General features: G+C 38.6%; 1 protein-coding gene across 2 annotated transcripts in view; it reads right to left on the bottom strand.

Moving 5' to 3' along the window:
- The window catches only part of KIAA1841 (KIAA1841 ortholog), a 66,510-nt gene extending 46,211 nt beyond the window's left edge, over window positions 1–20,299 (bottom strand). The window contains exons 1-2 of one of the 2 annotated variants that reach the window (XM_027865537.1): window positions 20,258–20,299; window positions 7,325–7,480 (exon numbers count right to left, since the gene is read on the bottom strand). In XM_027865537.1, coding sequence (XP_027721338.1) covers window positions 7,325–7,471 — 147 coding nt within the window. In that variant the 5' untranslated portion in view covers window positions 7,472–7,480; window positions 20,258–20,299. Of the gene's footprint in view, window positions 1–7,324; window positions 7,481–20,257 lie in introns of those variants that run through there. The other variant, XM_027865538.1, reaches the window with a different exon arrangement.
- Window positions 20,300–21,301: the final 1,002 nt, after the last annotated feature.

The following is a 21,301-nucleotide window of genomic DNA, read 5'->3' on the forward strand; positions in this document are numbered from 1 at the left end:
GTTGTTCTGTCATTTTCAGTTGTGTCTGACTCTTCATGACCCCATTTGGGGTTTTCTTAGCAAAAATACTGGAGGGGTCTGCCATTTCCTTCTTGTTTATTTTACAGATGAAGAAACAGAGGCAAACAGGATTAAGTGACCTGCCGAGGGTCACACAACTAGCAAATGTCTGAGACCAGATTTGAACTCGGGAAGATAAGTCTTCCTGATTCCAGACCCTCTGTCCACTGTGCCACCTAGTGCCTCTTTTACTAAGCTGTTGTCTTTTCATCATTTTCTTTTCTCTTTTATTGACCTAATTTTTCCTCTTCCCCTCTTATTTAATTCTGAAAATTATGTTCTTCCAGGAATTCTTGTTGGACTTATGTCAAATTCACAAATTTTTCCCCATCAAGGCTTTGCTTTTGATTTCATTGTTCTCTTCTGAGTTTGTGTCTAGATCTTCCCATAGCAGATTTTTAATGGGCAGGTTCTTTTTTTTTTAATTTGCTCATTTTTTCAGCCTATTTCTTGACTATGAATTTATGTTAAAGTTGAGCTCTATTCCCAGTGGTGGGGAAAGGGGAAGAGCACTGTGAAGATGCAATGAGGAATACCAAGCAGACCAGTTCAGCTGGACCATGGTTGCAGACATCATTACCTCTTATGTAGACTATTCGAATTGGTCTTCCTGACTCAAGACTCTCCACACTCCAATTCGTACCCCATACAGCTGCGAAAGTGATGCTTCTAAAGTGTGGTTCTAGTCATTCCTCACTACCCCATCCCCCTTAATAAATTCCAGAGGCTCTCTATTACTTTTAAATCAAATATATATTCCATTGTTTTGACATTTAAAGCTCTTTACAACTTGGACTCTTCTTATCTTTCCAGTTTTACACATTCTATCACTACCATGTGTTCTATGGTCCAGCCAGTAGCCTACTTGCTATTCCTATCATAACTCTTCACCTAAGTGACACTGGCTGGGCTCCATGCCTAGAATGCTCTCCCTTCTCACTCCTGCCTCGAAAAATTCTAGGCTTCCTTCAAGATTCACTCAGTTCAAATGCTAACTTTTGTAGGAAGTCTTCTTAGTCCTCTGGTTACTTGTGTCTTCTGCTCTAAGGTTACCTTGTAACTACTCTACATACGGCTTTTATATATCTATTCATATATGTGTTCTCTTCCCATTAGACTATAACTCCTTGATGGCAGGAATCATTTTAATTTTTTTCTTTGTATTCCCAGCATTTAGCACAATTCCTAGCATACAATAAGCACTTAATAAGAGCATGCCTGACTAATGCATAGAAAAGTAGGTCAAAATGAGGTTATGAAAGGCTTTAATGCCAACCCTGAGGTGCTTATATTTAAGCATCAAGGCCATAGGGAGCCACTTCAGTTTAGTGATCAGGGAGAGACATAATCAAACTGTGCTTTAGAAATATCACTTTGGCAGCTGTGTGGGGGAAAGAATAAAGATGGTAGACATTTGAAGCAAGGACCCAATTAAAAGGCTATTCAGTAGTTCAGGTGATGAAGACCTCAACTGGGATGGTAGCTCTATTAGTGAAGAAAAGGGTGTGGATGAATGAGATAGGGAGACAGAATTAACAAGAAGGGAAACTGAATAGCTATGTAGAGTGAAGGAAAATTAGAGGAAAATTACAAGCTTGTGAACCAGGGTAACCAGGGTAACTGTGAACAGGGCAGTGGCTTCAACACTGAGAAGATAAGAAGAAAAGTTTTAGAAGGAAGATAAGTTTTGTTTTTGAGTCTGAGTTTAATACATTTACAGGATGTGTAGTTGGGAATCATGTCCAACAGGCAGCTGGTGATGCAGAACTGGAACTCGGGAAAGAGACCAGGACTAGATCTATAAGCCACTAGGGTCACTTGTGTAGAGATAAGTGAACCAACAGAAGCTCATGTGGTTACTAAGAGTAGAGACAACAATGTCTTTCATACTGGTAATACTCTGATGGGTAAGCTACTGAAGAATTTTAATCTCGAATAGCTGTAATGAGGAAACCTTCCTTTTCATTATTTGGTAAAACTTTTTTTAAGGCTACCATTTCTCCTCTATCTTTATCCCTGGCTTTGTAAACTTGCCCGGAGGTGCCTTCTCTGATAAATCCCAATGACATAAAATTTACCCACGTAGCACTTTTCCCAGTCAATAGCCTTTTCCTTCATTTCACCACAGTGAGACTCACATATTTAGGGTTTTCTCTATAGGCTAGTCTTGGGATATAACCAGAGCAAATGTCAGGATAGGAATGACGGTACAGCAAAGGATACTGAAAAGGAGTGGCCAGGCAAGTAAGAAAAGAAACAGTGAGAACACTGTCCCCTCTAGGAGGAAATGGCTAACAGTCTCAAGCTGCAAAAGTCAAGAAGGATGGACGCTGAAAAACCACCAAATTTGGCACCTCAGGGAACACTGGTAACTTTGGAGAGAGTAGTTTCAGAAGACTGATGAGGTCAGAAGCTGAAATGTAAGAGGCTGAAAAATGAGAAGAGACAGGATGAAGAGATAACAAGTATAGAAGACAGCTATTTCTAGAATTTTGTTTGTAAAAGGTGGGAGACAGCTTGAGGAGATGGTAGGGTTGTTTCGGTTGTTTTAAAGATGAGGAATAATTAGGCAGCAGAAAGTAAGTCAGTAGATGGGGGGGGAAAGGGACAATTGTAAAGGCATATTATTGGAGAAGGGATTAAGCTGAAGGACTGACTGGCTTTTGTAAAGGGAAAGGGCCACTTCTTTTTCAGAAAATGAAGTTCACACACAGTTATGGCACGCAATATTTAATTCATGTCAACAACCCATATGGCATATCCAACCAATATTTTCATCTAATTTTAAAATGAATACTGGAATACTCATTATAGTAGGATAATTGGCTTATTCCACTCAGTGGTTTAAATTATTTAGTTACTATTCCTACCAAACAAACATACAAACCACTTACCTGGGCTGAATCTGTTTAAGTAATGAGATACATATTTTCAAATATTAAGAGATTTTATTCTAAAGCAAACACTTATATAATTAGTCCTACCTTTAACATTGCATATTAGTTAGGCACAAAATTAAAATTTTATGATATCATTAAAATAAGTAAAAATGAAACTAAAAAAACAACAAGAAGAGAATTATTTAATAAGGCCTAAAGGAACAGTTGCTATATAACTAAAGAGTTGTGATGAAAATGTGAACTAAAGATGAATAACAAAATTCTATATTTTTATTATTTAGAAAATGGCAATGGTCATGTAAATGTGAGTATCAAGTGAAGAACTAAAATCATCAGAATGTTTCTTTGAATCTACCTTTTGTACACAAAATAACTCATAGTTGTTTTTCTTCTCCAATTCAGAGATGTAGGTTTTATTTTTAAGGCTGTGATTTACTGGGATATCTTTTACTATTTAGCTATGTTGGAAAACATAATGAAAATTTACCCAAAGTTCAATGAAGCAACTATGTATGAAGTCAATGGAAGGTGAATGTTTTTCTTATTTAATAAATTAACCAAAGATATTTGATGCAAATTTTTGCCACACCACACAAGGAAGATGTTATCAAAACAAGACATTTGTACATTTAACTAAAACAAGAAGCTTACAAATTCTGAGTATCTTGCTAAAAAGCAGCGTGTAACTATTTTAATAAAACAAGTCTATATATTTTATTATTTTAATTACATATGTGAAAAATTTCTATTCTTAAAATAAAGGGCATTTGTCGTGTCAGTATGAGAAATTTAAGCAGCTATATAAGCTTCTTGCTTGTTTCAATGACTATAAGAAATAACTTTGCAAGCCAAGATGGCGGAGGGAAAGCAGTGACTGTCTTGAGTTCTCTCCCAAAGCCCTCCAAATACCAAAAAAAAATGGCTCTAAACAAATTCTAAAGCAGCAGAACCCACAAAAAGACAGAGTGAAACACATTTCCAGCCAAAGACAGCCTGGATGGTTGAGCAGAAAGGTATATCGTGCCGGGCGGGGAGAGTAGCTCAGTTTGGTGTGGGCGCACAGGCCGCAGCAGCGACCCTGGAGCAGGCCTCAGAGGACTGAATCAGGGGCGGCTGTGGCGGTTTCCAGACTTCTCAACCCCTGAACGCCAAAGACAACATAGAAGGTCAGTGGGAAAAGTCCGTGAATGTGGTGAGAGGAGCTAGGTCTCAGCCGCAAGTCTCAAGCACGGCCCAGGGCCGCGGCTTTTTCCCGAGCTTCTGGCCCACAGACTGAGGGGAAATCGAGTGGCTGATCAAAGGGGGATTGCAGGGATCTCTTTGCCAGTGGTGACGCAGGAATCTCTTGCTTTGCCTGCGCTTGGATCTGGGTCACAGTTCTGAGGGGTGGTTCTGGGGCAAGGAATAACGCTGGTGCGGTGGAGCTTGTTGTGGTGGTGGAGAGGAAACACCTCGCCCCTTATCATACCACCTTGGAAGAACTGAAAATTTACAGGTCCCTAGAACTATCTCTGAAAACAGCTGTACAAACTCCTGAAGCTTGGGACAGAACATTCTCCACACTGGAAGCAGACTTTTACCTTAACAAAGAGTTTAAAACTCAAATAATTGGCTGGGATCACGAGTAAGCAGCGCAAAAAGAGTCAGACTATATTATCATACTTTGGTGACAAAGAAGATCAAAACATACAACCAGAAGAAGACAAAAAGCCAAAGCTCCTACATCCAAAGCCTCTAAGAAAAATATGAATCAGTCCCAGGCCTTGGAAGAGCTCAAAAGGGATTTTGAGAAGCAAGTAAGAGAAGTAGAGGAAAAACTGAGAGTGATGCAAGAAGATCATGAAAAACAACTCAACAGCTCGCTAAAGGAGACCTCAAAAAATACTGAAGAAAATAACACCTTAAAAAATAGCCTAACTCAAATGGCATAAGAGGTCCAAAAAGCCAATGAGGAAAAGAATGCCCTAAAAAGCAAAAGTGGCCAAATGGAAAAGGAAGTCCAAAAGCTTACTGAAGAAAATACTTCCCTAAAAATTAGAATAGAGCAATTGGAAGCTAGTGACTTTGTGAGAAATCAAGACACTGTAAAACAAATCCAAAGGAATGAAAAATTAGAAAACAATGTGAAATATCTCATTAGAAAAACAACTGACCTGGAAAATAGATCCAGGAGAGAGAATTTAAAAATTATTGGACTATCTGAAAGCCATGATCAAAAAAAGAGCCTAGACATCATCTTTCAAGAAATGATCAAGGAAAACTGCCCTGATATTTTAGAACCAGAGGGCAAAATAGAAATTGAAAGAATCCACCAATCTCCTCCTGAAAGAGATCTCCAAAGGAAAACTCCTAGGAATACTGCAACCAAATTCCAGAGTTCCCAGGTCAAGGAGAAAATATTACAAGCAGCCAGAAAGAAACAATTCAAGTACTGTGGAAACACAATCAGGATATCACAAGATTTAGCTGCTTCTACATTAAGGGACTGCAGGGCATGGAATATAATATTCTGGAGAGCAAAGGAGACAGGATTACAACCAAGAATCACCTACCCAGAAAAAATGAGTATAATCTTGCAGGGGAAAAAAATTGTCATTCAGTGAAATAGAGGACTTTCAAGCGTTCTTAATGAAAAGACCAGAGTTGAATAGAAAATTTGATTTTCAAATACAAGACTCGAGTGGAACATGAAGAGGTAAACAGGAAAGAGAAAATCATGAGAGACGTATTAAGGTTGAACTATTTAGGATGATATTTGTAACTCATGAGACCCCTGTCAGTATAAGGGTAGTCGGAGGAGAAAAAATTATATGTATGTATATATAGATATAGATAGATAGACAGATAGAGGGCACAGGATGAGTTGAAAATGAAGTGGTCATATCTGGAGAATAAAATTAAGGGGTGAGAGAGGAATATACTAGGATAAGGAGAAAGGGAGAGGTAGAATGGGGTAAATTATCCCACAAAAAAACAAACAAACAAACAAACAGAAAAGAAAAGGCTCTTACAGTGGAGGGGAAACGGGGGAAGGTGAGAGGGAATGAGTGAATCTTATTCTCATAGGATTTGACTTAAGGAGGGAATAATATACACACTCAATTGGGTGTGGAAATCTGTCTTACCCTACAGGAAAATAGAGGGGGAAGGGGACAAGAGAGTAGGAGAATGATAGATAGGAGGGAAGATTGGGAAAGGGAGTAATCAGAAGCAAATACTTCTGAGGAGGGACAGGGTCAAAAGAAAGAATAGAATAAATGGATGGGCGGGATAGGATTAAGGGAAATAGAGTTAGTTTTTCACAGCATGTCTACTATGGAAGTGTTTTGCATAACTGCACATATATAACCTATATTTAGTTGCTTGCCTTATCAATGAGGGTGGGTGGGGAGGGAGGAAGGGAGAAAATTTGGAACCCAAAGTTTTAAAAACACATGTTTTTAAAAAAATGTTTTCACATGCAACTGGGAAATAAGAAATACAGGAAATGGGGTATAGAAATCCATCCTGCCCTACAGGAAAACTGAAGGGGAAGGGGATAAGGGAAGGGGGGGGGGGAAGATAGAAGGGAAGGCAGACTAGGGGAAGGGGTATTTAGAATGCATGCCATCTTGGGGTAGGGGCGAGATGGGGTGAAAACTTGGAACTCAAAATCTTATGGAAGTAAATGTTGAAAACAAAAAAATAAATAAAAATTACCATTAAAAAAAAGAAATAATTTTGTTTGCCTTTTTCATTTTTAAACAATCTCTCAGTTTTCAATGAATTAGTCCAAAGGAAGAACACATTATTTTTGTCTCAATAGAAGTTACTTAAGAAACACACATATGTATCTATTAAATGGTCCACCCTAAGCCGATTGTTATAATTACTATTACAAAAGGTAATCATTTATCATAAAATATTTCATATCTTAGTTGCCTATACCATAGCCAACTCAGCTTTAAATTTTAACAAATACCCGAGCACCTGCATACCCAGTTAGGTGCTGAGGGTGACACAAAGATAACTGATCTCGAGGAATTTAGTACGAGATGATAATTTGTATTTTCTCCTAATTGTCTGTACAGGGATTTTACAGATTTCTTGAAATGCCAAGGCCCCTAAGGCCGAGAGACTCAACTTTTCATGAACACATTAAATGTGTAAAATATTATCCCTCCGGAGTGAATATTTGGTCGTAAAACTCTAACACGTGGCACTTTAGAGTATACAGTCACACATATATTATGTATACATTTTTATACAAATTACATAAACCCATATTGTAATATCTAAAAACCTATGTGATTCAAACAATTAACATCCTAGTAGTTATTTCTTTTAATATCCTATTTTACTGGATTTTAGGTTTGAAGTTTTACCTCTTTGGATGTTAATCCAGGCACTAGCCTCGCTACTGCTTCCCAGTTGATAGGCTGAGGGACTCCAATTAGAGAATAAAGGATCATGTCCAACACCGTTTGATTATTACACAGAAAATTATTGTTTTCTGAATAGCCACGACTCATCTTTTAGAACTAGGAAAAAAGAAGAAAAACATTATTATTTATACACGAAAACCCTAGTTTTTCAGTGTTTTATAGATAAGGGTAATAGTTTGTTCCTGGGAATTATTTGGTAGCAAAACACATTTTACCTAAACCAAATACTCATATTTAATACTTAAAGTGAAAACACTTCAACTTAAAACTTTAAAGACTTGGAATTGCATGGATATGGGTACTACCTCTACTGATTCAAACCACAACCCTCCTAAGGCCTAATACTGACAGTGCTGTGAGTTTAAAGAGCCAGTTAAATTCACCACTAGTTGGTAACCTGGTAGTTTTGAGCCTTTCCAAACTTAGCTAGGTAGATCCTTGGACAACAGATAGCTTATCACTAGGCCCACATTAAAGACTGGAATATTTTAGAAGAAAATACAACTTAGAACTGAATTACTCTTGGAGGTATTCACCTTAAAAAAAAAAAAAAGGACTAACATCTTAAATACTGCTGATTTATGTACTGAATAGTATTTCACAGATGGCTGGTCCAAAGTTGTCAAATAATGCGTAGATAGCACAGGCTAAAGACTTAACAAAATGTTACACAGGTCAAAAGTAGATGTTTCATCTAATGTTTCAGTTAGGAACAAATGAACATGCTATAACAGATGCAAAACTCAGAAGTATGAGAATAGAGTACAGTATCACAAAAAACATTTTTACCAAGATAATCTGATATTTCATGATATTCATAATTGTTACTGTGCTGCATAATTAAACATAAATGTTAAACAGTTAGCCTAAGTAATTATAATTAGTATACTTCTATAGAGCTTAGCCACAATTTTAGTTTTTCTTTTTTGTCAACAACACTCTCTAGTTTTGATAATTTAGTAAGTAGTCACAGATGCCAATTTACCACGATACCTCGTTCAAGTTTAACCTCTATCATACAGCACCTCAGACCCTTATTAAAAAACAAAGGTCCTAGAATCAATTACTTACTGCCAATTGTTGTCATATTCACACTTCACACCTTGGACCAGATGTAAGTTTTCCAGTGTTTCTCAAATCCCCACCCCTTAATTCATCTTTTATTTCTTCTCTGTCCCCCTAACTTGTGTCTGTTGAACAATAAGTAATACGTCTAATTTCTCCCTGTTCCTTATCCCTGGGTTCCAGATTCAAAAGGACATGACAGTGGCAAATGAGTCAAAAGATTCTTAAATTGCTTGCCCAAGGTGTGAAACAAGATGATATAATAGGCAACACTTTTTCTGGGACACTATGTGGTTACAAATCAAAGAACATAACAATCTCCAAAGAATCTAAACTATGGCTGCTCCAAAGAGCAATGGAAAAAAACATGGTGGGCATAAGTAGAATGTAACATATCGCCAATGAAGATGTAGAAGCAACAAAGGGCAAAAAGGATAGCATCCAAGAAAATTTTTGACTGGAAAAGTTTTGTTATGTTACAAGAGCAAAGAATAACAAATAGACAAATGAATACTAAGCTGGTATTCACAAATGTTAAGCCTCTAGAATAATGGAGTAGATCCTCTATAGATTTTGAAGAGGCCAAGGCCAAGAACAAGAATTACACAAGATCACCGGAGAAAGTACCTACATTGATGAAATTATAGAATAAAGTATTAAAATTATGTGGTTAGTGACAGCTCAAGGTCAATATCAATAATCTGGAAAGTACATTAAGTCTAATGCTATATTCTTTTAATGGCATTTTATGCTTTGCTGAGATGTACTTTCGTTGGTGTAGGGAGCTAAAGAGGGTAATTACCTAATCAATTTGTTTTGTTTATAGGATAGTGAGCCTTTATACAGGACATACTTTGGAATTTTACTGATAAGTGCTGGCCCAAAGATGAACTTTGAGTCTGGCATTATGGTAAAAGCCATCTTTTTGGCTGGCCTATGAAAGGAATTCCTCATTGGCAACTTAGTTCTTTCTTTTCTATCACTGAGACAGTGTGTAGAACATGGCTAACTACATTTGCTGGAACATGTTTCTCAAAAAGAGAGTTTCTGGATCCCAGGGACAGATCACTCATCTCTCCCATTGCCCCATAGATGGCAGCTTCCTGGCAAGGCAAAAACTATGGCAACAGTGAAGCAACAAGACGTCCTGGAAAGCTGCATGTGCTTACCTGCATAGCTCTAGAAATACCAGCTGTAACAATAAGACAGAAATCAATGGTACAATAAAATGGAGACAAAATTGTTCCTATTTGCAGATAACTGGTGTCATAAGAAAACCCCAAGAGCTGGTGAACAAACTGAGATAATATATAGCTTAATAAAGTAGGATATAAAAAACTCATAAAAACCAAAGCAATAGATTTAGAGCTGGCCAGGATCACAAAGGCCATCCAACTGAACATATTCATTTTACAAATGAGGAAACTGAGGCTCAAAAAGGTTATGTGACTTGTCCAAGGTTGCACAGGTATTAAGTGGCAGAGTCAGAATCTGAACCTGTCTTCTGGCCCCATATCCGGCATGTTTTGCACTATACCATGCTATAATGCTAAGTAAAACCAGTAAGAAGTACTACAAGAAATTATTCAAAAGTACTACAAAATGCATATAACAGGAGGTTAACTTCATTTTGTAGTTTTAACTACATTTTGTGTAAAAATGAAAGAACATGTACCTAGAGATTAGGAATGGCAGAACAAAGTGTAATATATGAATGCAGTTGAATATTATTGCGTCATAAGAATGATCAATATGAAGAATTCAAGGACTTGAAAAGTGAGGACACCTGTGTCAAGGGCAGTCCATACGCTAGGACTGAAACAACGCGAATAAAGCTAGCACTGAGAGGGAACAGGAGTCTGGTCAAATAGCAGACTGATGTTGTTGTAGCACACTTTCCAAGGTAGAAGATACATCCTACTTTTCTATTAATAAAGTAACAAACTTTGAGAGGGAGGAGGGGCATAATTCACTGAGTGATTTGTTTTGATGTTTGTTAGGACATATGTTATGTTAAAATGTATCAATGCATTTTAAAAAAACCAAATAAAAAGCTTAGGGGAAAAATAAATAATTGGAGAGGTATTCAGTGTTCACAGTTTGGTCATGCTAATATAGTAAAAATTTTAGGGAGAAACCTCTAATAGTAACATAAACTGATCTATAACTAGTAAACAGCAACTGTCTTTTAGGACCACTCCAAGTCACAAAAACAAAATAAAAACCATTAAGAGCTTAAAATGTCCCCGAAAGATAAGATGGTGCATCATATTTTGAGGGGAAAATAGAGGAAATTAAATACAGACTAAAGAAAGCTTGGCAAGATGTCCAACAGACAACAACAGTGGCAGCAGCAGCAGCTAACACTTATGTAAGTGCTTATTGCGTGCAGGCACCATGCTGAGCGCTTTACTTATTTTATCTCATTTGATCCTCACAACAACCCTGAGAGATAGGTGCTATTATTATCCTCATTTTATAGCTGCCGAAACTAAGGCAAAGATTATCTAGTAAGTGCCTGAGGCTAAATTTGAACTCAGGTCTTCCTGACTTCAGGCCAAGCACTCTCTATCCACTGTACTACCTAGTTGCCTAAGCAAAGGTTTCTATCCCAAGGGCATTCCAAGAGAACTTCCAATTGAAGAAAAACAGCAAAGATTCACAAAAGTTATTACAACCATTTTTTCCACCAAGGCCTAAGGCCACATTTGACCCTTTAGGTCCTCAAGTGAGGCTCTCTGACTGAATCCAACCTCAGGCTGCAAGTTCCCCACCCCTGGTGTAACCACTATACTTGGATCCTAAAATCACAAGTCCGTGGGTGCTTAAAAAGGAAATAGAAATGGCATTAAAGAGAACAAAAACAGGAAAAGCAACTGGATTGGATCAAATATATATATAAAACTGATATGTGATGAGGGGGTACAATTTTGAGGGCACTGAGGGACTTAAATGTTAACTAAAAAACATGAAGGGGCTGAAGACTTAGAAAAAAAAATCTCAGACCTTCCTGATTTCTCCCCCCGCCAAAAAATAAAAGTATATCAACAACTACCTGCCTACATGCCTCCTTTCCCTCTTACACAAAATCATTATGAGGAACAGCTCTACACAAATTGAGGACATCCCTGATGAAGGTATTAGCAGGGAACAAGAAATTTACAAATTATATTCAATAAAGGACCACATCTTTGCCATCTCACAACTGTCTGAAAAATGTAGCCAATATAAGATCCCACTGTACTTATGGCTTGTTATGAAAATGCACTCAATTTAGTATAAATATTGCTTTTTATATATATATATATATATATATATATATATTTTGTTACAACACTGTGTCTTACATCTCTATACCAAAATCATTCGAGATTTCGTGGAAGATATAATAGAAATAAACCTATCAAATGACCTTCTAATAATCAGGTGAGAATAAAACAGGGAGATATATGCTCGCCAAAAGGGTTCACTCTTGGATGGTGAGGTATTCAAGATACTTCTATTTGCAGATGATGAGGGGTTGACTGCATTAATCTCCAGGATCCTACTGCAGAGGTTCCTGGAAGATTTCTTTTCCCCACTTAAGTTTCTCTTATTCTTTCTGCATCAATTCTATGTATGCAAAAGCTTTGTAATTTTATATATTGGAAAGAGTTTGTTTTGCCCATCCATAGAGGAAAGACCAAATGAATAAAAAAAGTTACTGTTGTCTAGATTTCAACATGTATCTGAATAGACATCCTCCAGAGGTTCTCCATCTGGGACAGGCAGTAGAGATGGCAAATGAAATGAACCCAGAATTGGAAAGGAGGAAGGGTTAAAGTTAGTTGGATCCCTTTTGGGAAACTGAAAGGCACTTTTACTGACTTCAAGCTTCCATAACAATAAAGGTCCATCTTTTCAATACAAACATTTTATGAGTCTTGCTGTATGGCTTCAAGACCTCAGATAACACTAACTCCTAAGAACCAAAAAAGTGCATCACACAGAGGGTAATGGAAAGGTGGGTGTGAGCAAGCTGCAATGTATAAACAATAGAGAGTACACCTCAGAACAGTAAAAAATGTTATCAGAATAGTACGACAGAAAGGTAAAAGGGCTTTGCATACAACAATCCTGTGAGGTAGGTGCTGTTACTAAAGTCATTTCATAGTTAAGGAGGCAAACAGAGGTTTTGTGATGGTCCAAGGTCTGTTCAAATAGAAAATAGGACATGGCTGGTCATATTCTCAGGGAAAGGAATAGAAGGTGAGATGATCAAAGTGTCCGCTGGTATCACTTTTAATGCTGGAAGAAAGTAATGAAGGTCTCCAGCAACTCGGGAGGAAAGAGCCCCTGTTTTGGGAGGACGTGGCTGGGTTACAATTTGCATCATCGAAGATTAGTCTTGAATCAATGAGACCCAAGATTCATGTGAAAAAGAGAATGTGCTGTATCACTTCAATTATCAATCACTGTATGAAACTAGACATAGTTACAAAAATGTATTTAGCATGTCGTGGGCGAGGGGGGAAGGAGAGGGAGAGGGAAAAAATGCAAAACTCAAAATATGTATTTATATGTTTTTTTTGAGAGGCAACTGGGGTTAAATGACTTGGCCAGGGTCAGACAGCTAGTGGGTATTATGTGTCTGAGGCCGCATTTGAACTCTGGTTCTCCTGACTCCAGGGCTAGTGCTCTATTCACTGCGCCACCTAGCTGTCTCCAAAACTTAAAATCTTATGGAAGTGAATGTTGAAAACTAAAAATAAATAAACTAATTATTTTTTAAAAGTGGGAAAAATTTATTTAGAGGACTAAAAGATACGGTACACAAGGGAAATAATGAAAAAAGAACTATACTATGAAAAGATAATCAAATCTATTTGGCATTGGTTAAATAATAGAAGGACAGCTAGGTGACACAATGGATAGAGCGTTGGGCCTGGAGTTAAGAAGACTTCTCTTCTTGAGTTCAAATCCTTGAGTTCAGACACTTATCAACTGTGTGACCCTGGGCAAGTCACTTAACCTTGTTTGTCTCTGTTTCCTCATCTTTAAAATGATCTGCAGAAGGAAATGGCAAACCACTCCAGTATCTCTGCCAAGAAAACCCCCAGTGGGGTCATAAAGAGTCAGATATGATTGAAAAATGGCTAACAACAAAAGAACAGTAAAGTAGGCCAGTGGAACAGACTAGATAAACAAGAACCAACAAGCATTTGTTAGATCCAGAAGCAATCCAAGACAGTAGTCCAGTGTTTGATAAAACTAAGAATACAAATTAGCTGGGAACCTATTTAACAAGAACTTCTGGGAAAACTTTTAGTCTAGCAATTATACCTATAGAACAATACAAATTCCAAATGAATACTTGACCAGAATATAAAAAGATCATGTCATAAAAAGTTCAAAACTATACTTTACAAGTACAGTTAGAGGGAAGATTTTTTTTTTCATTTTTAAGTACTGAATTTTTACTTTTTATGTGTGTTAGTCACACATTGCTACTGAAGCAGTCATGCTTAAATAGCAGTAACATTTAATTTAAAATTGTATTTAACTTTTCCACCTCCTCCAACTTTTTAGCTGGGTGGGGCAGTGGATTTCCCTGAAGTCTACAAGACAGGAGTTCAAAACTCACCTCTGACATTTACTAGCTGAATGACCCTAGGCAAGTTACTTCACCTCTGTTTGACTCAGCTTCTTCAGTAAAATGGGGATAATGCACCTATCCCAGGGTTTTTGTGAGGATCAAATGAGACAGTTAATTGTGACGTGCTCAGCACAGTGTGTGGTACGTAATAGGTGCTATGTAAATATTAGTTATTATATCATCATCATTATTTTAATATTACCTTCAGGTATCACATCCTGCTCCTCATCTCCACCAGAGGGAGAATTTTTGATTGTACATTGCAAAAATAATAATAATAATAATAATAATTTATCCAGCAACTGTTCAATTGAACTGTTCAATTCCATAATAATGTGAACTTTTCCCTTTTATCTTTGTCAGATTTGTCTAAAACTGAGAGTGTGACATTAAAGTCTCCTGTGATTATTATATTGTTGCCTATGTCTTCTCATAATTCAGTTAATATTGCCATTATAACTAAGATATTTGGAAAATATATTTAATATTGATATTGGTTTGTTGCCTCTGGTTGCTTTCAGCATAATATTTTCTTGTTTATTTCTATTTATATTGTGAATTTATTTTTGTTTTGTCTGATAAATTTTGTTTCAGTCCCTGATTTTTATTGTGCACGTCTTTGCTTTTTAAGAATGTTTCTAGGGCAGCTAAGTGGTGCAGTGGATAGAGCACTGGCCCTGAAGTCAGGAGGACCTGAGTTCAAATCTGGCCTCAAATCAAACACTCAACACTTACTAACTGTGCGACCCTGGGCAAGTCACTTAACCCCAACTGCCTAAAAATAAAAAATAAAAAAAGAATGTTTTTTGTAAACAACAGATTGCAAAGTTTTGATTTCTTATCCAATCTGTCATTCTCTTTTGATATACTACTCAAAATTATGAGAGGTTTATAATCTTCCCCCACTTGTCCTTAATATTTCCCCCCAAAATTAGGATTAATTTCCCTCCTCTTTAAAGATTGTATCTTGTCTCTTCAATTGTGTTTGCTTAACGTACTTGAACGTAAACCTTTTCCCAGCGGTTCTCTTCTTCTCATTCAGAAGCCATTCTCCCACCCCATTTGTCAACTCTTCCCCTAGTTTTGGAGTTTTACTTAAACTTAGTAACTCCCTTTTCTTTATTCTTTTATCTAGTTGTGTAATTCTTGCTATTTTTTTTTTCTGTTAAAGTAATTAAACAAAACCTCCCCTTCTCTATTTAAGTTTTTTCATCTTTTTCTTTATTTACTCTTTAATAGTAATTTTTCCAATTATATGTAAAGACAATTTTTAACATTCATTTTTCATAAAATTTTAAGTTTCAAATTCTCTCCCGCCCTACCCTCCCTACTCCATAGGAAATAAGTGCAATCATGTAAAACCTATTTCCATATTAGTCATGTTGTGAAAGAATAAACATTTTTGCATCTTTTTCTACATTTCTTTACTTCATTCTCTTCATTAATTGCCTTCCTCTGTTTATTCTAAATTCTTATTCTTTGATTCATGGTCCTTAAGCTTAATTAATTTCTGGTCTCAGTGTTCCTTATGGATTTAAAGCTTCTCAAGTTTCTATTTTGCATTCCTCCTTTTAAATATTCTATGTTATTGTCTTGTAGATCTTGCTCCCTTCCCCCTTCTCCTGTCCTCTTGATCATGCAATACATTTCTATCCCCTGTCCTTTTCACGATCATTTTCTTTCCCATTTCCCATGAAATCAACTCTCTGGATCTATGCCCTCCCACCCCTATGGACACCATTTGCTCCTAGAAACTCTACCAACAATTTCAATAAAACAAAATTATAAAGCTTACCAGAATCAGTCCAGATAGAATATGAGAAACTTAATTGGGATAAAAAATTTTGCTTTAAATGTAAGTGATAACAATATGATAAACTAAAATATAAAAGGGAATTAAAACCAAGAGCTATTCCTCAGTAGATAGTCAAAGTCTTCTTTCTCTGTCTTTTTTTTTTTTTAAGGCAGTTGGGGTTAAGTGACTTGCCCAGGGTCACACAGATAGTAAGTGTCAAGGGTTCGGTCTGAGCCCGAATTTGAACTCAGGCCTGAATTTGAACTTGGGTCCTCCCGACTTCAGGGCCGGTGCTCTATCCACTGCACCACCTAGCTGCCCCTATAGAAACAACTGCAAACTATAACTATGTGAAAATATACTCCAAATCACCAAAATGAGAAATGCAAATTTAAAAAGTTGAGGTTTTGAGTCACATGCTGAGAACTGGCAAAGATGACCCTCCCCTCCAAAAAAAAGGTATCAATAAGCAAGCATTTATTAAAAGTCTCCTTAATAAGGTCCTGTTCTTCTTTAATCGCTTTGGGATACAGACCTAAAATTTTTATTGCTGGGTCTAAGAGGATGCAGTTTGGTAACATTTGGGACACAGTTCCAAAGACCTTTTCATAATGGCTATATCAATTCATAGCTCCTCCAATATTAATATGTCAGTTTTCCTGAAGACTCTGCAACTTTAGCCATTTTCCATTTTTGTCAAAGTTTTCAGTCCGATGGATGTAAGGTGGAACCTTGGAGGTGCTTTACTTTGCACTGCTTTAATGATTAGTGATTTGGAACATTTTTTCATTTGTCTTTAAATAGCCTGGATTCTTGAGAACTGCCTGTTTATAACTTGTTCATATATTTATCAATAGTGAATGCCTTTCATTCTCATAAAGCTGAATAGGATTTATATACTTTCTAACAGAAATCTCTATATATTAAAATAAAAGTTATACTAACATAACTGATATTTAAAATATGCTGTTTTATATATATATATATATATACATATATATACACACACATATATAACACCTACTCATTCAAGTTCATCTGATTATAGATTTAGAACTGGAATGGACTTTGGAAGTTTTTTAGTACATTGTACAGATGACGAAAATGAGGTTGAGTAAAGTTAAGTGACTGGCCCAAGATCACACAGGTAGTAAATTGGTAGAGCCAGAATTCATACGCAGATTTTCAAAATCCATCTGTTTTTAAACTACCATGTTACTTCTTATAGCCCTTAACTAAAAGATAAGCCAGACAACCATCTGGTACTACATTTGAGTCCTACACAACAATAACATTAAAATCTATAAGTGGTCTACTCACAAATTATTCTAAAATCTTATGATAGGACAAAACCGCCATCAGAATCTGACTGATTCTCGGGCAGACAATTTTCTGGTCATCGGAGAGTATAAAAAGTCCTGGTCACTCAGAATCTAGGGCTTTCAGACTTGATAGGTCTGAGCAGCCAGGTGGCTCAGTGGAGAGAGAGAGCACTGGCTTTGGAATCAAGAAGATTTGAATTCAAATTTCGCCTCAGACACTACCTGTGTAACCCTGGGCTTGTGAGCCTCATTTTTTATCATCTATAAAATGGGATAATAGCACCTGCCTCTAAGGATTGTCATGAAGATCAAATGAGATAATAATTGTGAAGCATTTGGCATGGTGCCTGGCACACAGTAAGCACCATATATTGGGAGGTGGAGAGGGGATGTCCAGAAAAGCTAAGTGCCACCATATTCTTATATTACAAGCTCCTCTGTTAAATGTTCAACGAATTGTCAGTGCCTCGTTTTGTCTTAACATCAAACCTGAACTAAGAGACGCCGATGGCATCAAAGTTCTTCTATCTAAACCCAAGAATACAGTTAGTTATGCGAAACAACTAATGAATAGGCAGAATCAGGACTAGAGAAAAGGATAATCAAAATACACTTTTTAACCTTCCTACGTAAATATATAAAAGGAAAAAACAAGGAGTTCCTATACCATTGAAATTACAGGCCCCATCCTCATCCCTATGAATCCTTAGCTTCTTAGTAAAGATAAATGTGCTGCACTGGTAATTTTGTTTTCTTTCTTTCTTTTTTTTTTTTAAGTATGCTTCGATCTGTATTCAGACTCCATAGTTCTTGGTAATTTTCAAATTAATGAGATTTAAGAATGTAATACCTGAGATAACCTGAGATGAAACAATGCCTCTATTAACCAAACTAAAAACTAAGCAATCTAAAAACCAAGCATTTCAAACTTTAGCCCACTATCAACTAGCGTTATTTTGTAAAGAATCATTTCTTTCGATCCTAAATTACCACAAGAACATCAAATCAGTTTAACGCAAACATTGAACATTTATTAAGCAACTATGGGCCAGGTACCTGGGCTATGAGGATTCAAATACAATTAAGTAGTTCCTACTTTTAAACAGCTTACATTCTAAGGAGGGGACAAATATATGCATAAATATATAAAGTGAATCTACAGAGAACGTGCACAATAAATGCATGGTAGTTTAGTAAAAAGTAGTTTGAGAGGTAGGGCACTAACAGTTGAGAGGATGAGGAAAGGTTTCATGTAGAACACAAACAAGTGTCATAACTAATAGTTTTGCATATATAGTATATAATTTTTTTAAAAAAACAAAATTATATTACTTTTGGGGATTTGGAAACAAACAAAGCAATAAACACCACACCTATACAGCCTCATCTTTCCAAGAATACAGTTGCTTTCCCACTTACCTCTAATGGCAGATACAAGGGCTTTGGGCCACAGAGCTTAGCTGCATCTAAAAAGATTTTGGGATACCCAAGTTTGATATGATACATTTCTAGTCTAGGAGCCTCAAAAACTAGAGTTATTTTCAGTTCCTAATGCAGGTTGAAGGATCTCTTAGGACCAAAATTCATTTAGGTTGCTGGTGATTCACTAGAGCAGAAAGGACCCTTTGGAACCAAACCACACAGCAAAAAACATACACTTTTGCTAAAGTGGGTGAAGGGATGTGTGAGAGTGAGATGAGAATGCAATGGTAATCTGACTGTGATCAGTGTCCCATTGTCAGACTTCAAAGATTTCAAAGATGGGGCTGGACCTCTTACTTAACTGGTATAGGGAACCTAAAATTTATAGTCTTACACATTTGTCTGAATCGCTGAGATTAATTTGCCCAGGATGACCAAGTATGTGTGTCTGTGTGAGAGGGCTCGATCCACTACGCTGCTATCCATGATCTTGAGGAATTTCGAATGCACATTAAAGAGTACCTTATGATCGCTCTTGCTTGCTAAGAAAAAGAATAAATTGCATCTTCTATCTTCTTTTATCTTTCTCGATGACTTTTTAAAAATTTAAAAAACAGCAATACTCAAAGCTTTTGAAACATTAATAGTAATGAATTCTTACTGTTTAGGAAAAAAATATGCAGAACTCATGAGATATTCAAAGAGTAACGTGTTACGCTACATACGCATGTGGTTACAGGTAATGCCAGCTTATGAATATTTTGATTAATTAAACATAGATGTTTACATTTTCTTTAAAGATCACACCGTGCATGAATAGACAACCAACTCTGCTTCTTCTACAACTAAATATCCAATAACACCCTCTTTAGATGAGATGCTACGCTGTGATGCTACTGAATGAAGGACCAAAAAAAAACAAAACAACAAAATCCAGCCGACGCTGGAACTGAAAGAGACAGCTTAGCTAGGAGTCACTGGAAGGTTTCGTGACCGACAGTCCCTGCGCGGTTCTGGAGCTCTAAGGGGTTTCGGTGACATCGGTCTCGGCCAAGCCCCACGGGTCAGCGTCCAGCCCCTTGTCCTCCGTCCTCCTCCTGCGGAGGGCTCGTCTTTCTCCTCGGCCGGGGGCAGGGGCTGCCCCAGGAGGGAGGGGGTGCAGTAGGACGCCCCTAGCACCCCCACTACCTTTCTTCCCCGGACGGAGGTCAAGTCCGCCTCCCCAGGGCGGGTACCCCTCTCGCCCGTGGCTCTGCCTCTCCTAACCCTCCTCCAGTCCCCCCATCTCCCACGGGAGCCGCCCCGCGCCCCGGAGGGCATCACCCTCAGGGCCGAGGGCGGGGCCGGGGACAAAAGGGGCGGCCGCCCCGGGGACGCCGGAGCCGGTTACCTCGGACGCCGGCCGTCCGTCTGGAGCAGGAGGCGGCCAAGGGCGTCCCTCAGCCGGGGACCAGCGTCCGCAGGCAGGCCGCGGAGCCCGTCGCCCGGCGAGAAGAACGGAGCCGAGCGGGGCGCAGGAGCGCCGAGGAAGGACCCGGATTCCTCGGCCCCGAGTGGGGGTCGAGGGGCGGGAACAGGTCCGGAATGCGGAGACACGCACGGCACCGCCGCCGCCGGCTCTCTCGCTCACTCACCTGCCCAGGGCCGGCCTCGCCGCCGCCGCAGCCGCCGCCGCGCCTCCCTCACCTGCTGCGGCCGGGGCGCCCCGCACACGCGCCATGAAGCTCTCGGCCCCCCAGCCCGCAGCTCACAGCGCCCCGAGCCCAGAGCAGAAGCCGGCGGCCGGCCCCACTGGAACACCGCGGAGCGAAGGTGGGACCGCGGAACTAGGCCGAACACAGCCTCGCCAATCGCAGGCCAGAAGAGCAACAGGCGGACCAATAGGCGAGGTGCTCCTCGGGGGGAGGGAGGGAGTGGGACGCGTCGGTGTCCATGCCGCTGCCTCGCCTTTCCCTTCCCCTCGTCCTTCCCTCCCCCTCTCCCTCCCGCTCCCGTCAACGCCCCGGCTTGTCGCAGTGCAGCGTCCCCCCGCCCTGCCAGCGTCTCGTCTCCTAGCAACCAACTCCAGCAGGCTAGGGCTTGGGCAACTAGCTCCAGGCCCAGAAGAGAAGGGGAAGCAGTCTAGGGTTGAGAGATGAGAAACTGGAATATAGAGAGGTAAAGTAGTCCAGAAGGCCGGATGATAAACTGGAATATATGTTGCTGTAGAAGTAATAATTGACATTTTAATTATGCTTTAGGTAGAACAGGAAGTTCCCTTTCCCGCTCGAATCGATGGGCACCGAGTTTTGTCATCTCTGACCAAAAGTACTTTCCTTACCACAGCACCTGTAAAAACACCCCCTGAGTTTACTTAGTTGAAACTTGTTTTTGAATCTCCAGCGTCCAGCTCTAGCACAATGCCTGGCACATAGTAGTTTACTCAATGATCACTGAATCTGTTGAAGTGTGTGTGCCTGTTAACCTCTAAAACTAAAATCCTATGATCCATTTAAGAGGTCATTTATCTTAAGCACTGTCTTCTTCTGATCAGTTTTTTAAAATGCAAATTTTAAAGTGGAAGTGATAACAAAGAATCTCTTGGAGTATCCTTCCAACCTTAAAAACTACTAATATTAATCTACCTTGTTACTAATATTTTCAGATAAATTTAAATTATCAGATGGCTTTCTTCTCTA

This window comes from Vombatus ursinus, unplaced genomic scaffold (assembly GCF_900497805.2).
Source record: "Vombatus ursinus unplaced genomic scaffold, bare-nosed wombat genome assembly UNPS02014778.1, whole genome shotgun sequence".
Taxonomy (NCBI): Eukaryota; Metazoa; Chordata; class Mammalia; order Diprotodontia; family Vombatidae; genus Vombatus; species Vombatus ursinus.